The 13,391-nt window shown below is 42.0% G+C and overlaps 1 protein-coding gene across 19 annotated transcripts in view; it reads left to right on the top strand.

The window, feature by feature from the left end:
- HERC2 (HECT and RLD domain containing E3 ubiquitin protein ligase 2) overlaps nucleotides 1–13,391 on the top strand; it is a 299,653-nt gene that overhangs the window by 222,824 nt on the left and 63,438 nt on the right. For all 19 annotated transcript variants that reach the window (XM_063716530.1, XM_063716528.1, XM_063716533.1 and 16 more), the window contains 9 exons: nucleotides 3,564–3,675; nucleotides 6,843–6,924; nucleotides 7,036–7,179; nucleotides 8,569–8,659; nucleotides 8,951–9,128; nucleotides 9,310–9,391; nucleotides 9,480–9,651; nucleotides 10,584–10,728; nucleotides 11,619–11,844. In XM_063716530.1, the coding sequence (XP_063572600.1) occupies nucleotides 3,564–3,675; nucleotides 6,843–6,924; nucleotides 7,036–7,179; nucleotides 8,569–8,659; nucleotides 8,951–9,128; nucleotides 9,310–9,391; nucleotides 9,480–9,651; nucleotides 10,584–10,728; nucleotides 11,619–11,844 (1,232 nt within the window). The remainder of the gene's footprint in view (nucleotides 1–3,563; nucleotides 3,676–6,842; nucleotides 6,925–7,035; nucleotides 7,180–8,568; nucleotides 8,660–8,950; nucleotides 9,129–9,309; nucleotides 9,392–9,479; nucleotides 9,652–10,583; nucleotides 10,729–11,618; nucleotides 11,845–13,391) is intronic.

A 13,391-nucleotide genomic window follows, 5' to 3' on the forward strand; every position in this document is an offset into this window, starting at 1 on the left:
ACATTAAGTACATTCATATTTTTGTGCAACCATCACTATTGTCCATCGCTAGAATTTCCATATGATTAGTCTTCTGTAATTTTTGAGTGCAGTATTTCATCTTATGACTGTTCTCATTTACTCATTCAATTCCTTATTTTGTCTGAGCACTGTGATGATGACTGTTGTATTTATTCATTCCACATCTTTTGAACGCCTACCGTGGGCCATTTCCAGTTATGTATACTGGGAACACTGTGATGAACATGCAAAATAAAATAAGACAAACACAGGCATCGGTGTGCTGTTAGGGCTTTGGTAAGAGGCAGGGAGAAGTGCATGCAGCCTTGAGAGTCTGCATTGGAGCATTGATCTGTCAGGACAAGGAAAACTTCCCCCCAGGCCATAAGTACAGAAGTCAGAATTACTGAAACAAAGTGGACAGGCAAGGGCGTTTCTGATAGGGAAGACAGCATACCAGGGGAGAATGATATCTGTGAAGTTTTCGCATGCTTGTGCATTTCCCAGGGCACGTATCTAGAACTTGCATGTGCAGGGGCTGCTCTAAGCCTTGTTTACCATCCCAGCAGCAAACAGTGGATAATAATGGATAATAACAATGGAGGATAAGCAGTGTCCTCAGAGAAGTTGTATTTTCCTAGATAAATTGCTGAAAGTGAAATTGCTAAGTCAAAGTGTATGCAAAATAAATGGATATGTTGTTAACATTCCCAAGGTGCTTTGGATTGCTAGTGTGACCGGGGCCCTCCAGACAGGCACAGGAGGCAAGCCGCCAGTGCTGGCTGAACTCTATTGACCAAGACACCCTGTGCTCTAAGTACCCTGCAGCGTGTGACATAAGGAGACAACAGAGCACTGCCCTGTGCCGCTGTTGAGCACATTATATAGACAGAAGTAGGGGTAGCAGCTCTGGTAATAAATCAGGTTATTCTAGGGCTCTGTGATCTTGGCTTTGGATTCTGTCCTGTTTTATTTCAGAAACTTTGTGTAGAAGTTGAAAAGAAAATAGTATCTATAACATGACTTTATCTAGAATACGTGTTATACTATATGCTATAGTTCAAACTGATTGCATCTATGGATATTAATTAAATAGGGACAATACCAGTTCACTTAAATAAGGAAGTCATTGGGATGTTTAATAAAAGGATTATAGATTAGCATTTTCTTACTCAGTAGCTACTAAAATGAATTGGACAAATAAAATTATTATTTATTTATTTTTTGAGACGGAGTCTTGCTCCGTCATCTAGGCTGGAGTGCAGTGGCGTGATCTCAGCTCATTGCAAGCTCCGCTTCCTGGGTTCACGCCATTCTCCTGCCTCAGCCTCCCGAGTAGCTGGGACTACAGGTGTACGCCGCCATGCCCGGCTAATTTTTTTGTATTTTTAGTAGAGACGGGGTTTTACCATGTTAACCAGGATGGTCTCAATCTCCTGACCTCATAATCTGCCTGCCTCAGCCTCCCAAAGTGCTGGGATTACAGGCGTGAGCCACTCCGCCCGGCCATAAAATTAATACTTATATTGTATATGTGGAATAACCAAAAATGTTTTGAGCTTTACTCATTGATCAGATTTTTATGTAATTGAATATATTGTCAAAAGAAAAGCTAGCTATTTGATTGTAACGGGTTTTTTCCTGGTAAGATCTTATTAATTAGCTAATAACTTCAGAATGAGTCAGTGGCCCAGGCAGTCTCCCACAGGGCTGGCACCCAACTGGGATGTTCCCACACTGACCATGTACAGCTGGCCTCCACTCTGGCTGATTGATACTTACATGGTACCAGACATTAAATATCTTGAATATCAGTCCTGGTTTCCCATACATACATGCATACATATATGTGTGTATATATATGTGTGTATGGGAAACATATATATATATTTTGAGATAGGGTCTCACTCTGTTGACCAGGCTGGATTGCAGTGGTATGATCTCAGCTCACTGGAACCTCTGCCTCCTGTGTTCAAGTGATTCTCCCACCTCAGCCTCCCAAGTAGCTGGGCTTACAGGTGTGTGCTACCACACCTGGCTAATTTTTTGTATTTTTTTTTGTAGAAATGAGGTTTCACCATGTTGCCCAGGCTGGTCTCCAACTCCTGGGCTCAAGGAATCTGTCCACCTCAACCTCCCAAAGTGCTAGGATTACAGGTGTGAGCTACCGTGCCTGGTTCCCATACATATTTTTAAGTAAAAATATATCACAAGATATTTCAATATTTTGTGCTTATGCTTGCTCACCTGTGCCTTGTATTAGATGAAAGAGTTTTTCACTTTTATTCCAAAACATGAAATTTTGAACCCTTAAAGTAAATATTTATTAGTATATAATGTGTGAAAAACGTGATACCTGTCTAGAAGCCGTCTGGTGCCTTTGGTCATCTATCCTAGCTTATAAAAATAGAGCAAAAGCAAATACAAAGGTGAAAACCCCAAACACAGAAGAAGCAATTCCTTAGCACCTGGCATCAGACTATCAGCCAAGAAAATCTAACACTGTTTGGTGTACTCTTTTCAAGTTGCAAGAATTGGAGTGTTTTGGATGCTGTTGATTAAACTTCTAACCTGCTGGGTGGGGTGGCTCCCACCTGTAATCCCAGCACTTTAGGAGGCTGAGCGGGGAGGATCACTTGAGCCCAGGAGTTCAAGACCAGCCTTGACGATATAGTGAGACCCCGTCTCTACAAAAAATGCAAAAATTAGCTGGGCGTGGTGGTGCAGGCCTATATTGCCAGCTGTTCGGGAGGCTGAGGTGGAAGGATTGCTTGAGCCTGGGAGGTTGAAGCTACAGTGAACTGGGATTATGCCACTGCATTCCAGCCTGAGTGACAGAGCATGACCCTGTCTCAAAACAAACAAAAAATAAATAAACTCCTAACCTGTCGAGGGCAGGTCAGGAGATAGATGAGCAAGGTGGAAGGAGCAAGCCCTCTGGGAAGGACAGGAGATGAGGACTTTCAGCCTAGCTGGCCAGTGATCACGTGCCTCTGGCCGGTGTCCTGGGCAGAGGGTATAAAGGAGGAGAGAAGCATTTTACATCAGGACATGTGTCTGTATTAAAGTACCTCCATGGTCATCTGGCCACATCCGTTTTATTCTTTCTGTGGGAAGATAATTGGCCAAACAGATGTCTAGATTTGGGGACATTGCTGCAAGGCCAGACCCAGCGTGGCTCCTGGGCAGGTTTCCTCAGTGTCTCTACAGTGCCATTTGTAGCAGCTGTGCATCTGTTTCCATGACTTGGAATGATGCCCACCCATGTTCAAGTTGGTATTTAAGATGAAGGAGAAGGCCTAGTGTATCATTGTTTTCCATCAAAAATAAGAGCTGAAATTAAGTGCTAGTATTAGAAGGTGGCATAGCGGTATCTAGAAAATTTGACCCTCCAGAGGACTTACGCCTGTACATGTTTGAGGTTTTATTCTATTAAAGCAAAATTTTAAGAGTTTCTGAAAGTAACCATAAAACTTTGAGTGCTTGAGGTTGCTTTTTTATTTTTTAAATGTTTTATGCTGAATAACCTCTCTTTTTCTTTTTTTTTTTTCCCATTTGGTTAGCCTCATTAGAAAGAAGGCTGCTGGGCTGGAATCAGCAGCTACGATAAGAACCAAGGTGTTTGTGTGGGGCCTGAATGACAAGGACCAGCTGGGCGGGCTGAAAGGCTCCAAGGTACGGCCTGCTCCCTGGGACCCAGCAGGGTGGGGCACTCGCAGCAGCCACACCTCGTGAAGTTTTTATAATAACTTTACTCTCTATATGTTGTATTGTTTCTTTACACGAACTAAAAGACATTATCAAATTACCCCTCAGAAGCGTCTCTCCTTGAAAAATTTCGCTTTAGATATAATTGTCTTATTGCAGTCTTGTAAACTAGAAAATAAACTTTTGAAAAGATTCGACAAGTGCATAGATGAAAATTATAGGCTATCGATAGGTGTCTCTTGCCTCCCCTACAATAAACACTTTTGACTATCATGAACAAAACAATGTGTAAAAAGGCCGTAGTGGCCCCCAGATGAGCAAGTTGTTGTCTCTGTCCTCCAGGTGCTTCGTGCCTGAGATTCTTCAGGGTGAAGTAGCTTGCACAGAGAGAGAAGGCTTTGTGAGCACAGAGAAACAAGCAGAATGCACATGTGTGCGCATACACACTTGCCTTATTCTCTGCAGGGCTTGTGGGTGGAGAGCGCCATGATCTCATTCACCTTGTCAGTAAACCATGAAGTGTGCATGGGAAGCCGTGCCACAGCCTCTGTGTTCACAACATCCTTCATCCCCTAGGTACTTGGATGAGACGTTAATTTGTATTTTGAGTTGCTTAGGAGAAAAAGACCATATTTTGAAAAGAATAGGTGTAAGAAATGATGCATTTGAACTGGAGTTGAATTCAGCGTGCCTTATATTACTTAGTGTCTCCTGGCTGAGGAGCCACAAAGCAAATTCCTCTAAATTTCATTGCCCAGAGGCACTCTCTGTGTTCACATGAGCTTATGCTTCCTGTTAGTATTCTGTGAGACATCACATCATATGTTTTCTTTATTGCCTGCCCTGTTGAGAAGCTGAGAAATAAAGTTAGAACTTATTCATTTGAACTCTTTCCTTTCAAGGTGCAATTAATTTTTATCTGTATTGGAGTGGTCTTGAATTGCATTTGTGTTTCAGTGAACCTGAGCTCGGTTTAGGAAGTGGGCAGTGGGCGGTGAGCTGTCAGTGTCTTAGCTGTGGGAATGCAGGGCTGTCCAGGGGTCCCTGAGGTGCAGGCCATTGGTGGGAGCCTGTGACCTTGCTCACTGCCCTACATGGAGTTTTCACTTCAAGGACAGAGTCAGTGTTCCACAGTTGTGATGAAAATCCTTTCTTCCACTGCAGTAGTGACTACTTCACCCATGGAATCATAAAGGTTTTTTAGACAAAGGGCCCTAGGAATTTTAAATTAAATTACATCCATCTACAATGGGAAATTTAAGCATATGATTTCTTAGAGATGTCAGAGTCAGAATCAGAGAATGAGCAGGACATGACTTGAAATAAGGCATAGTCTACAGGTGTATGTTTTTATCTTTACATTATATGCATAGTCATCCCTCAGTATCCGTGGGGGATTTGTTCCGGGACTTCCTGTGGATACCAAGATCTGTGGATGCTCAAGTCCCTGATATAAAACAGTGTAGTATTTGCATATAACCTATGCACGCCCTCCCAAATACTGTATATGATCTTCAGATTACTCAGAATACCTAATACAATGTAAATGGTATGTCAATAGTTGTTATATTACATTGTTTAGGGAATAATGGCAACAAAAATATCTGTACATATTTAGTACAGGTGCAATAAAAAATATTTTCAATCCATGGGTGGTTGAATTCATGGATACAGAGGACCAACTGTATTTTATTTTTCACCTTCTACTATGGAAATGTTCAGATGTACCCAAATAGAGGGAATAGCTTCATGAACCCTCATGTCCCTGGTACCAGCTTCCATAGTTACCAGCAGCTGTCTATGTTTTTCTGTCTCTATCCTCCCATTCCCCCAACTATGGTTTAAAGTAAATCACAGTGTATCATTTCATTCTTAAAATAGTCTAGTGTGAATGTCTAAGGGATAACCAATGCCTTTGGTTAATGTAAGCATACATAGTAGTAGTACAGTCATGCATTACTTCATGATGGGGATACATTCTGAGGAAGTTTTTGTCGGGTGATTTTGCCATTGTTGGAAAATGATAGAGTGTACTTAACACAAACGTAGATGGTGTAGCCTACTACACACACAGGCTATATGGTATAGCCTGTTGCTCCTAGGCTACAACATGGAACTGTACTGAATATGGTAGGCAGTTGTAACTCAGTGGCATGTGTGTATTTAAACATAGGAAAGGTACAGTAAAAATACAGTGTGAAAGATAAAACATGGAACACCTGCATAGGGCACTTACCATGAATAATGGAGTTTGCAGGACTGGAAGTTGCTCTGGGCAAGTCAGTGAGAGAGTGGTGAGTGAATGTGAAGGCCAGGACATCACTGCACGTTACTGTAGACTTTAGAAACACTATATGCTTAGGCTACTTATACAAAATATTTTTCTTTCTTTAACAATAAATTATTTGTAACTTTATGAACTTTTCACTTTTTAAAAAACTTTCTGACTCTCGTAATAATACTTAGCTTAAAACACAAACACATACAGCTCTGTACAAAATGTTTTCTTTACGTTCTTATGCTGTAAGCTTTTTTCTATCTTTAACATTTATTCTTTTACTTTTTAAACTTTTTTTGTTAAAAACTAAGACCTAAACACATACATTAGCCTAGCTAGGATCATAGTGTTGCTGTCTTTCACCCCCACAAAGGAGCTAGCTGTCCGTTCCTGTGACAGCAGTGCCTTCTGGAATCCCTCCTGAAGCACCAGCCACAGGCTTTTTACAGTTAGCTTAAAAAACAAAAAAGTAGAAGGAATACACTCTAAAAGAATGATAGAAAGTATAGGAGAGAATATATAGCCCGGTAGCAGTAGTCTGTTATCATGATGGGTATTAGGGATTGTTGATATGTAGCTGGCAGCACAGAGGCTTGTTAACACCAGCATCACCACAGACAAATGAGGAATAGGTTGTGCTGTGACGTCGTCACGGCCAGGACACCACTGGGCAGTAGGGATTTTTCAGCTCCATTATAACCTATTGGGACTGTCATCGTATATGTAGCCTGTGGTTGAGTGAAATGTTATACAGTGCATGACTGTAATTCCTTGTATCATATAATAATGTAACATAAGTTTAAACATGCAAGTAAAATTTTCTTTTTTTTTTTTCCTTAAAAAAATTCTGTTGTAGATAAAGGTTCCTTCGTTCTCTGAGACACTGTCAGCTTTGAATGTGGTACAGGTGGCTGGTGGATCTAAAAGTTTGTTTGCAGGTATGATTATTCTAATCTTTAAAAATTTTTAAATTATGCTTGGCACCAAAAAACAAAAAAGTTTTTAATGTTGTGAAAAGTGAGTCCTCTCCTGGCTGTCATTCCTTGCAGTGACTGTGGAAGGGAAGGTGTACGCCTGTGGAGAAGCCACGAATGGCCGGCTGGGGCTGGGCATTTCCAGCGGGACGGTGCCCATCCCACGGCAGATCACAGCTCTCAGCAGCTACGTGGTCAAGAAGGTGGCCGTTCACTCAGGTACAAGCCAAGCACCAGCAGGCCTGTGCGGAGCGGCCTTTGCTCCTGCTTCCTTGTTAACCAAAGCCCTAATTGGTGTCCTTACATTCTTTCTTAAGTTTTTACTTAGTAGGAATAAAAATTGGATAATGTAAATCTCTAGGTGGTCTAGAATTTAGTTATTGCTGCTAAATCAAGTTCTTTACCTAAAAGTAGGCTGTTTTTCTGAGAAAGAGTCTATAACTTTCTTCAGATTCCCAAAACCATCTATGAACCCAAGTAATGAGAAAGATCCTTTAAAAGAAAATGAAACCACTCTTTCAGTGTAGGGAGTGTTTATTTTGGAAGCACTGTGCTAGGCCTTTGAGGAACGGAACTGAATTAGACACAAAGTTCTAACTCAGTTCATGCCTATGCTGAACGGGGCTCAGTGTAACCTGCATAACAGGAAATCCAAATCATGGTGGCTTAAGCAATATAGAGTTTGACTTTTCTCCTTTGTAAAAGTCCAGAGGTGGGGTCAGAGTCCAACCAGCAGGGCTGTGTCTATGAGGAGTGCTGGTCCTTTGTGTCCACCTTTGTGGGAAGATGGTCTTAGACTAGCTCTGGCCCCCAGAGTCCAGGGCCAGGCCTGGCAGGCCTGGCAGAAGAGGCAAGCACCACACAGTGTGCCCTCCCACCCACGCAGCCCCCTCTCCAGAGCCCCTCCGAAGCCCCACTCATTTCAGTCACCATCTCTTGGGGGCAGAGGAGGCTGGGAAGTGGTGTTTAGCTAAGCACTTTAACATGGGGGTTCTGTTGGTAAGGAAGGGGGAGAATGAGGGTTGGGGGGAGAAGCCGGGTCTGCTGTGATGTTCTCAAAGCCCAGGAGTTGGCAGGAACTCACTGTATAGGAGTGGTCATGCCTTTAATCCTGAGGCAGGTTGTATGGACTTTGAGAATATTCCATGCTGGGGAAAGAGCATAAGCTGACGTGTTTTGGGAAGAGTGAATATATTGCATTAATTGCAAATGATTGAATAATTTCACGTTGAGGTACAGTTCTCACAAGCTTAAATTGACACTATTTTTACATTTTGTCTAATCACAAATTATTTTTACTTTTTTCATCTAAATTTTGATTTTTCATGTATTTAACATAATAGGAACCCCGTTAATAATCAGTATTATTTTGCCTCTTTGCACATTCTTTCTAGAGTTAAAAATTTGTAGTTTAGTAAAAATTCACTTATTTGGCACATATGTCCCAGAAAGCTTTCCTGCTAACTCCACTGTTGATCCTGTTGAGTTACTCATTTATTCAGCTCACACTCATTGAGTGTGTGCTATATGCCAGGCAAAATAGGGAGCTATGCTGTGGGCTTTCTGTTCCCTGCCCTTTGGCAATCCGCACATCTCTGAATGTTGCAGGTGGCCGGCACGCGACGGCTTTAACTGTCGATGGAAAAGTGTTTTCATGGGGCGAAGGTGACGATGGAAAACTTGGACACTTCAGCAGAATGTAAGGGTACTTTCTTTGGTCTCATTTGCTAATAAGAAACTGTTTCTGACTGATACTCTTGAGAGTTATTTTGCAGAAAATTAGAATAGAATAGATTATGGAAATGGATCTTAAACAAAGTTTTGTTAACACGGTTGTTTGTGTTTTGGTCTCACCGGTTCTGCTTTAAGGTTTGATAGTTGATCTGTGGATCTTGTGTTGACTACATGTGGATCAGTATAGATGTCTTTTTTCCTTCATCTCTAAGAAGGGATGGATTGACTGTAGGGAGCTGATTTCATCTTGTTGTAGGAACTGTGACAAGCCAAGGCTGATCGAGGCCCTGAAAACCAAGCGTATCCGGGATATCGCCTGTGGGAGCTCGCACAGCGCAGCCCTCACATCCAGTGGAGAACTGTACACCTGGGGCCTCGGCGAGTACGGCCGGCTGGGACATGGGGATAATACGACACAGCTGAAGCCCAAAATGGTGATTATACACATTTTTATTGCTTGCAGAAAGCTTACCATCTGAAGATGTCAAGAGAAAATAAGCTTCGAGTCTAGGAAAGTTCATAAAGATGTGTACATGGTTGGCTTTATCTGTGGGAAAATCCCTTGCTTTCTCCGTGCCTGTGCTTGATTCTGTTTTTAAATTTGTAATTGAGTAGGTAAAAGTCCTTCTCGGTCACAGAGTAATCCAGGTTGCATGTGGGAGTAGAGACGCACAGACCCTGGCTCTGACCGATGAAGGTGAGTGCCTGGCATGATTCTTTGCTTCTGGGTGGGTAGGAATGATGTGAAACGCTGGCCTGAAGTATATGTATATTCTTAAACCTAGGTTTGGTATTTTCCTGGGGTGATGGTGACTTTGGAAAATTGGGCCGGGGCGGAAGTGAAGGCTGTAACATTCCCCAGAACATTGAGAGACTAAATGGACAGGGGGTGTGCCAGATTGAGTGTGGAGCTCAGTTCTCCCTGGCGCTCACCAAGTCTGGAGTGGTGTGGACATGGTACGTAAACATCCTCCCTGTCACATTGTGTGTGCTTGTGCAGGTGCGTGCAGGGAACCTGGGCCTCGCCCCAGGCCCACCCCGGCGTGATTGTGACCTGTCCTCTTTTTACTTATGCATGCATCTTTGCCCTTTAAAGGATATTGAGTTGGGATTAGTGACAATAGTACAAGAAGAAATTTCCCATTGTAACTGGGTCATTTTGAAAATACTAGAAAAATTTTAGGCCACTTACCTTTCCTGTTTGGGTGAGATTTATAGGAAGGGTTTCTTCTGCTGAAGCCTAAGGATAAAATGGAGCAAAATAGCCTTCTGTATCCTTTGATCCTGAAAAAGTTAACATATATTTCTTGTAAAAGCTTATTTTATTAATATGCAAAAGAGCAGGTGCCTGGACTGGCCTTGGATGGTGTGTCAGGCCTCAGTGCCAATGTCATGACCAGAGGCAGCTTGAGAAAGATGTATACCAGATAGGACTTTGGATAGGTGTTTGCAGTAGTGTGTCTTATTTTCAGTCTCTTTATATGAAAACCTACAACAGTAACTTAAATATTGTAAAATATGTATTAAGGTATTAAGGTTTTTCTCAGCTGGGTGGATTGTTTTCTGCTAAGGGGTGAAAGCGGGTGAGTAGGAAGACTCCAGCTACGACTATGGTGCTTGAGTGGAGTAGGACTGAGACGGGGGTTGGACCTTCTATGGCCGAGGGGAGTCAGGGATGGAGGCCAAGTTGAGCTGATTTGCCTGCTGCTGACTTAATAAGTTAATTTGAATTAATGGTGTATGATTTTGAATATAAGTTCAAAGACCTTGGGTGCTGTGTGTGATGTCATTGAGCTGGCTGTGAAAGATGTGAGACAATGAGTGTCTTCTTGTATAGCATTGTCAGACCATAACCGTATTGTAACATTCCACCATGGGCCTTCTCTCAGGGGAAAGGGGGATTACTTCAGGTTGGGCCACGGCTCTGACGTGCACGTGCGGAAGCCGCAGGTGGTGGAGGGGCTGAGAGGGAAGAAGATCGTGCATGTAGCTGTCGGGGCCCTGCACTGCCTGGCGGTCACGGACTCGGGGCAGGTAAGGCTGCAGGTGGCCTGGGGGTGGTGTGCCATCCTGACTTGTGGGGAGTGGGGGTCACGACACGGCCTTCGTCCTGTTGAAATCACAGCTGTTGATGAAATCAGCTGAGTCTTACTGCTTGGAGAACCATGAGGGCGGGATCCGTCCCTTTTGCCCCCTGGTGTATCTGCCCGCTCTGCAGCAGGGGTTGGGGGCAGGGTCCTCAGAAAAGAGACGTTCCTACTCTGAAGTCCACGTGAAAAGTGTGTGGAAAGATTGTTATTCTTGAAGATGCTCCTACTCAAGGTATTAGCAAGACTTTCCTTTAGAGAATTGCTAACTGGTGAGGTGGGATTCATGCCTCATTTTAGAGACAGAGCTAGTGCCTGACAAGTGTTACACTCTCTTCTGCTTGGAGAAGCGTATGCTATGACTGGCTTGTGGATATTCAATTTTAAATTTTATTTATGGAAACAAAATTACCATTACTGTATTTTAGTCAAAATGAATTATACTTTATAATTCTATAAGGCCAAGAAGCAACTTACTTGAAAAATGAGCATATTGTTTTTGGTCATTTTTCTTTGCAAAATAAAAGGGAAAAAATTATTACACTTAGTTGAAGAGAGGACCTTCTGTGTGTCTTGCAACAAAACAGAATTGGATTAATATTAAGAAAATACTCATTTTATAGGTATTAGCAAGCATTTTCATGGTTAGATTTTCTTCAGAATTGTAGTACACTGATGCCATTTTGAAAGATTGTGAAATGGTTTGTTTTTACCTTTAAGAACTCAATTCTTTCAACTACCGTGGCATACACGTTAAGCATTTTGAAGTAAAAATTACATTAAAGAAAATGTCCTGAAATGTTGAAAAATTATAAGCATTTTTCCCCTCGTAAACAGGTGTATGCTTGGGGTGACAATGACCACGGCCAGCAGGGCAATGGCACGACCACGGTTAACAGGAAGCCCACACTCGTGCAAGGCTTAGAAGGCCAGAAGATCACGCGCGTGGCTTGCGGGTCATCCCACAGTGTGGCGTGGACAACCGTGGATGTGGCCACGCCCTCTGTCCACGAGCCTGTCCTCTTTCAGACTGCAAGAGACCCTTTAGGTGCTTCCTATTTAGGTAACACAGATTTGTATCTTCTCTGAGATTTTTCTGTAGGTTACAGCAACCTTATAGATTTATTTAATTGTGCCAACACATTAGAGGTTGTAGTGCCATCTTAACTGCATTATGAATCTAAAGACACAGAAGAATTCTGGTGTGCTCTCATGCGATTTATCCATGCTGGAATGAAAATTTTAGAAGAAAGTATGTTGCTGATTCTTGTATTTATGATCAGGTAAACTCACAGTGCTGTCCTTCTGTGTAAACAGGACTCCTAATAACTGCCTGAGAGGTACAGGCACTGTACTGGGCTCTTTTGTATTTTTTAACAGCTTTATTCAGTTATAATTGACATATAATAAACTGCACCTATTTAAAGTATGCATTTTGATCGACTTTGGAATATGTATGATCCATGAAAGCATCACCACAGTCAAAGATAATGAACTCATACACTATTCCAGCATTTCTCTCTGGCCCTTTGTACCCCTCTTGCTTTTAACTCCCCTGCTCCTTCCTGCCATACACACCAACTTAATTTCTGTCACTATAGATCAGTTTGCATGTTTTCTTTTTGTTGTTGTTGTTGTTTAGGTTTTTTTTTTTTGTAGACAGGGTCTCACTCGAGTGCAGTGTCACGATCTTGGCTCACTGCAGCTTCCACCTCCTGGGCTCAAGTGATCCTTCCATCTCAGCCTCCCGAATAGCTGGAACTACAGGAACATGTCACCATGCCTGCCTAATTTTTGTTTGTTTGGTGGAGAGAGGGTTTTGCCATGTTGCTCAGGTTGGTCTTGAACTCCTGAGCTCAAGTAATCCTCCCATCTTGGCCTCCCAAAGTGCTGGGATTATGGGCAGGAGCCACTGTGGCAGGCCAGTTTGCATGTTTTACAGCTTACTATAAATAGAATCATACAGCATATACTCTTTTTAAAAACCTTACTTTTTCTGCTCAGCATAATAATTTTGAGATTCACTTATGTTGCATATATCAATAGTTTATTCTTTTTAAATTGTTGAATAGTATTAAGAAAACAAATGCAATTTTTTTATCCATTTATCTGTTGATGAATGTTTAGGCTGTTTCCAGTTGACTATACAAGTGAAATTGCTAATGGACATTTCCATACAAGTTTGTGTATGGACATCCATTTGAAATTCTCTTGGGTAAACTCCTTGGAGAGGAGTGGCTGGATCATATGGTAGGTGTATGTCTAGCTTCTTAAGATCGCTACATACTGTTTTGCAAAGTGGATGTTCCAGAGGTCCAGATCCTCCACATTTTTGTCAACCCTTGATACGTTCAGTCTTTAATTTTAGTTATACTGATAGATGTATGGTGGTATCTCATTGTGGTTTCAATTTGCATTTCCCTAGTAACTAATGATCTCAAGCATGTTGCTTGTTTACGCATCAAATCCCTTTTTTGGTGAATGTCTGTTCAAGTCTTTTCCTGTATTTAAATAGGTTGATTGTTTTCTTACTGAGTTTGAGAGTTCCTTATATATTCTGGGTTACAAGTCCTTTGCCTAATATAGAATTTGCTAATATTTTCTGTCAAT

The sequence above is a fragment of the Pongo abelii genome, chromosome 16 (genome assembly GCF_028885655.2).
Source record: "Pongo abelii isolate AG06213 chromosome 16, NHGRI_mPonAbe1-v2.0_pri, whole genome shotgun sequence".
Lineage (NCBI taxonomy): Eukaryota > Metazoa > Chordata > Mammalia > Primates > Hominidae > Pongo > Pongo abelii.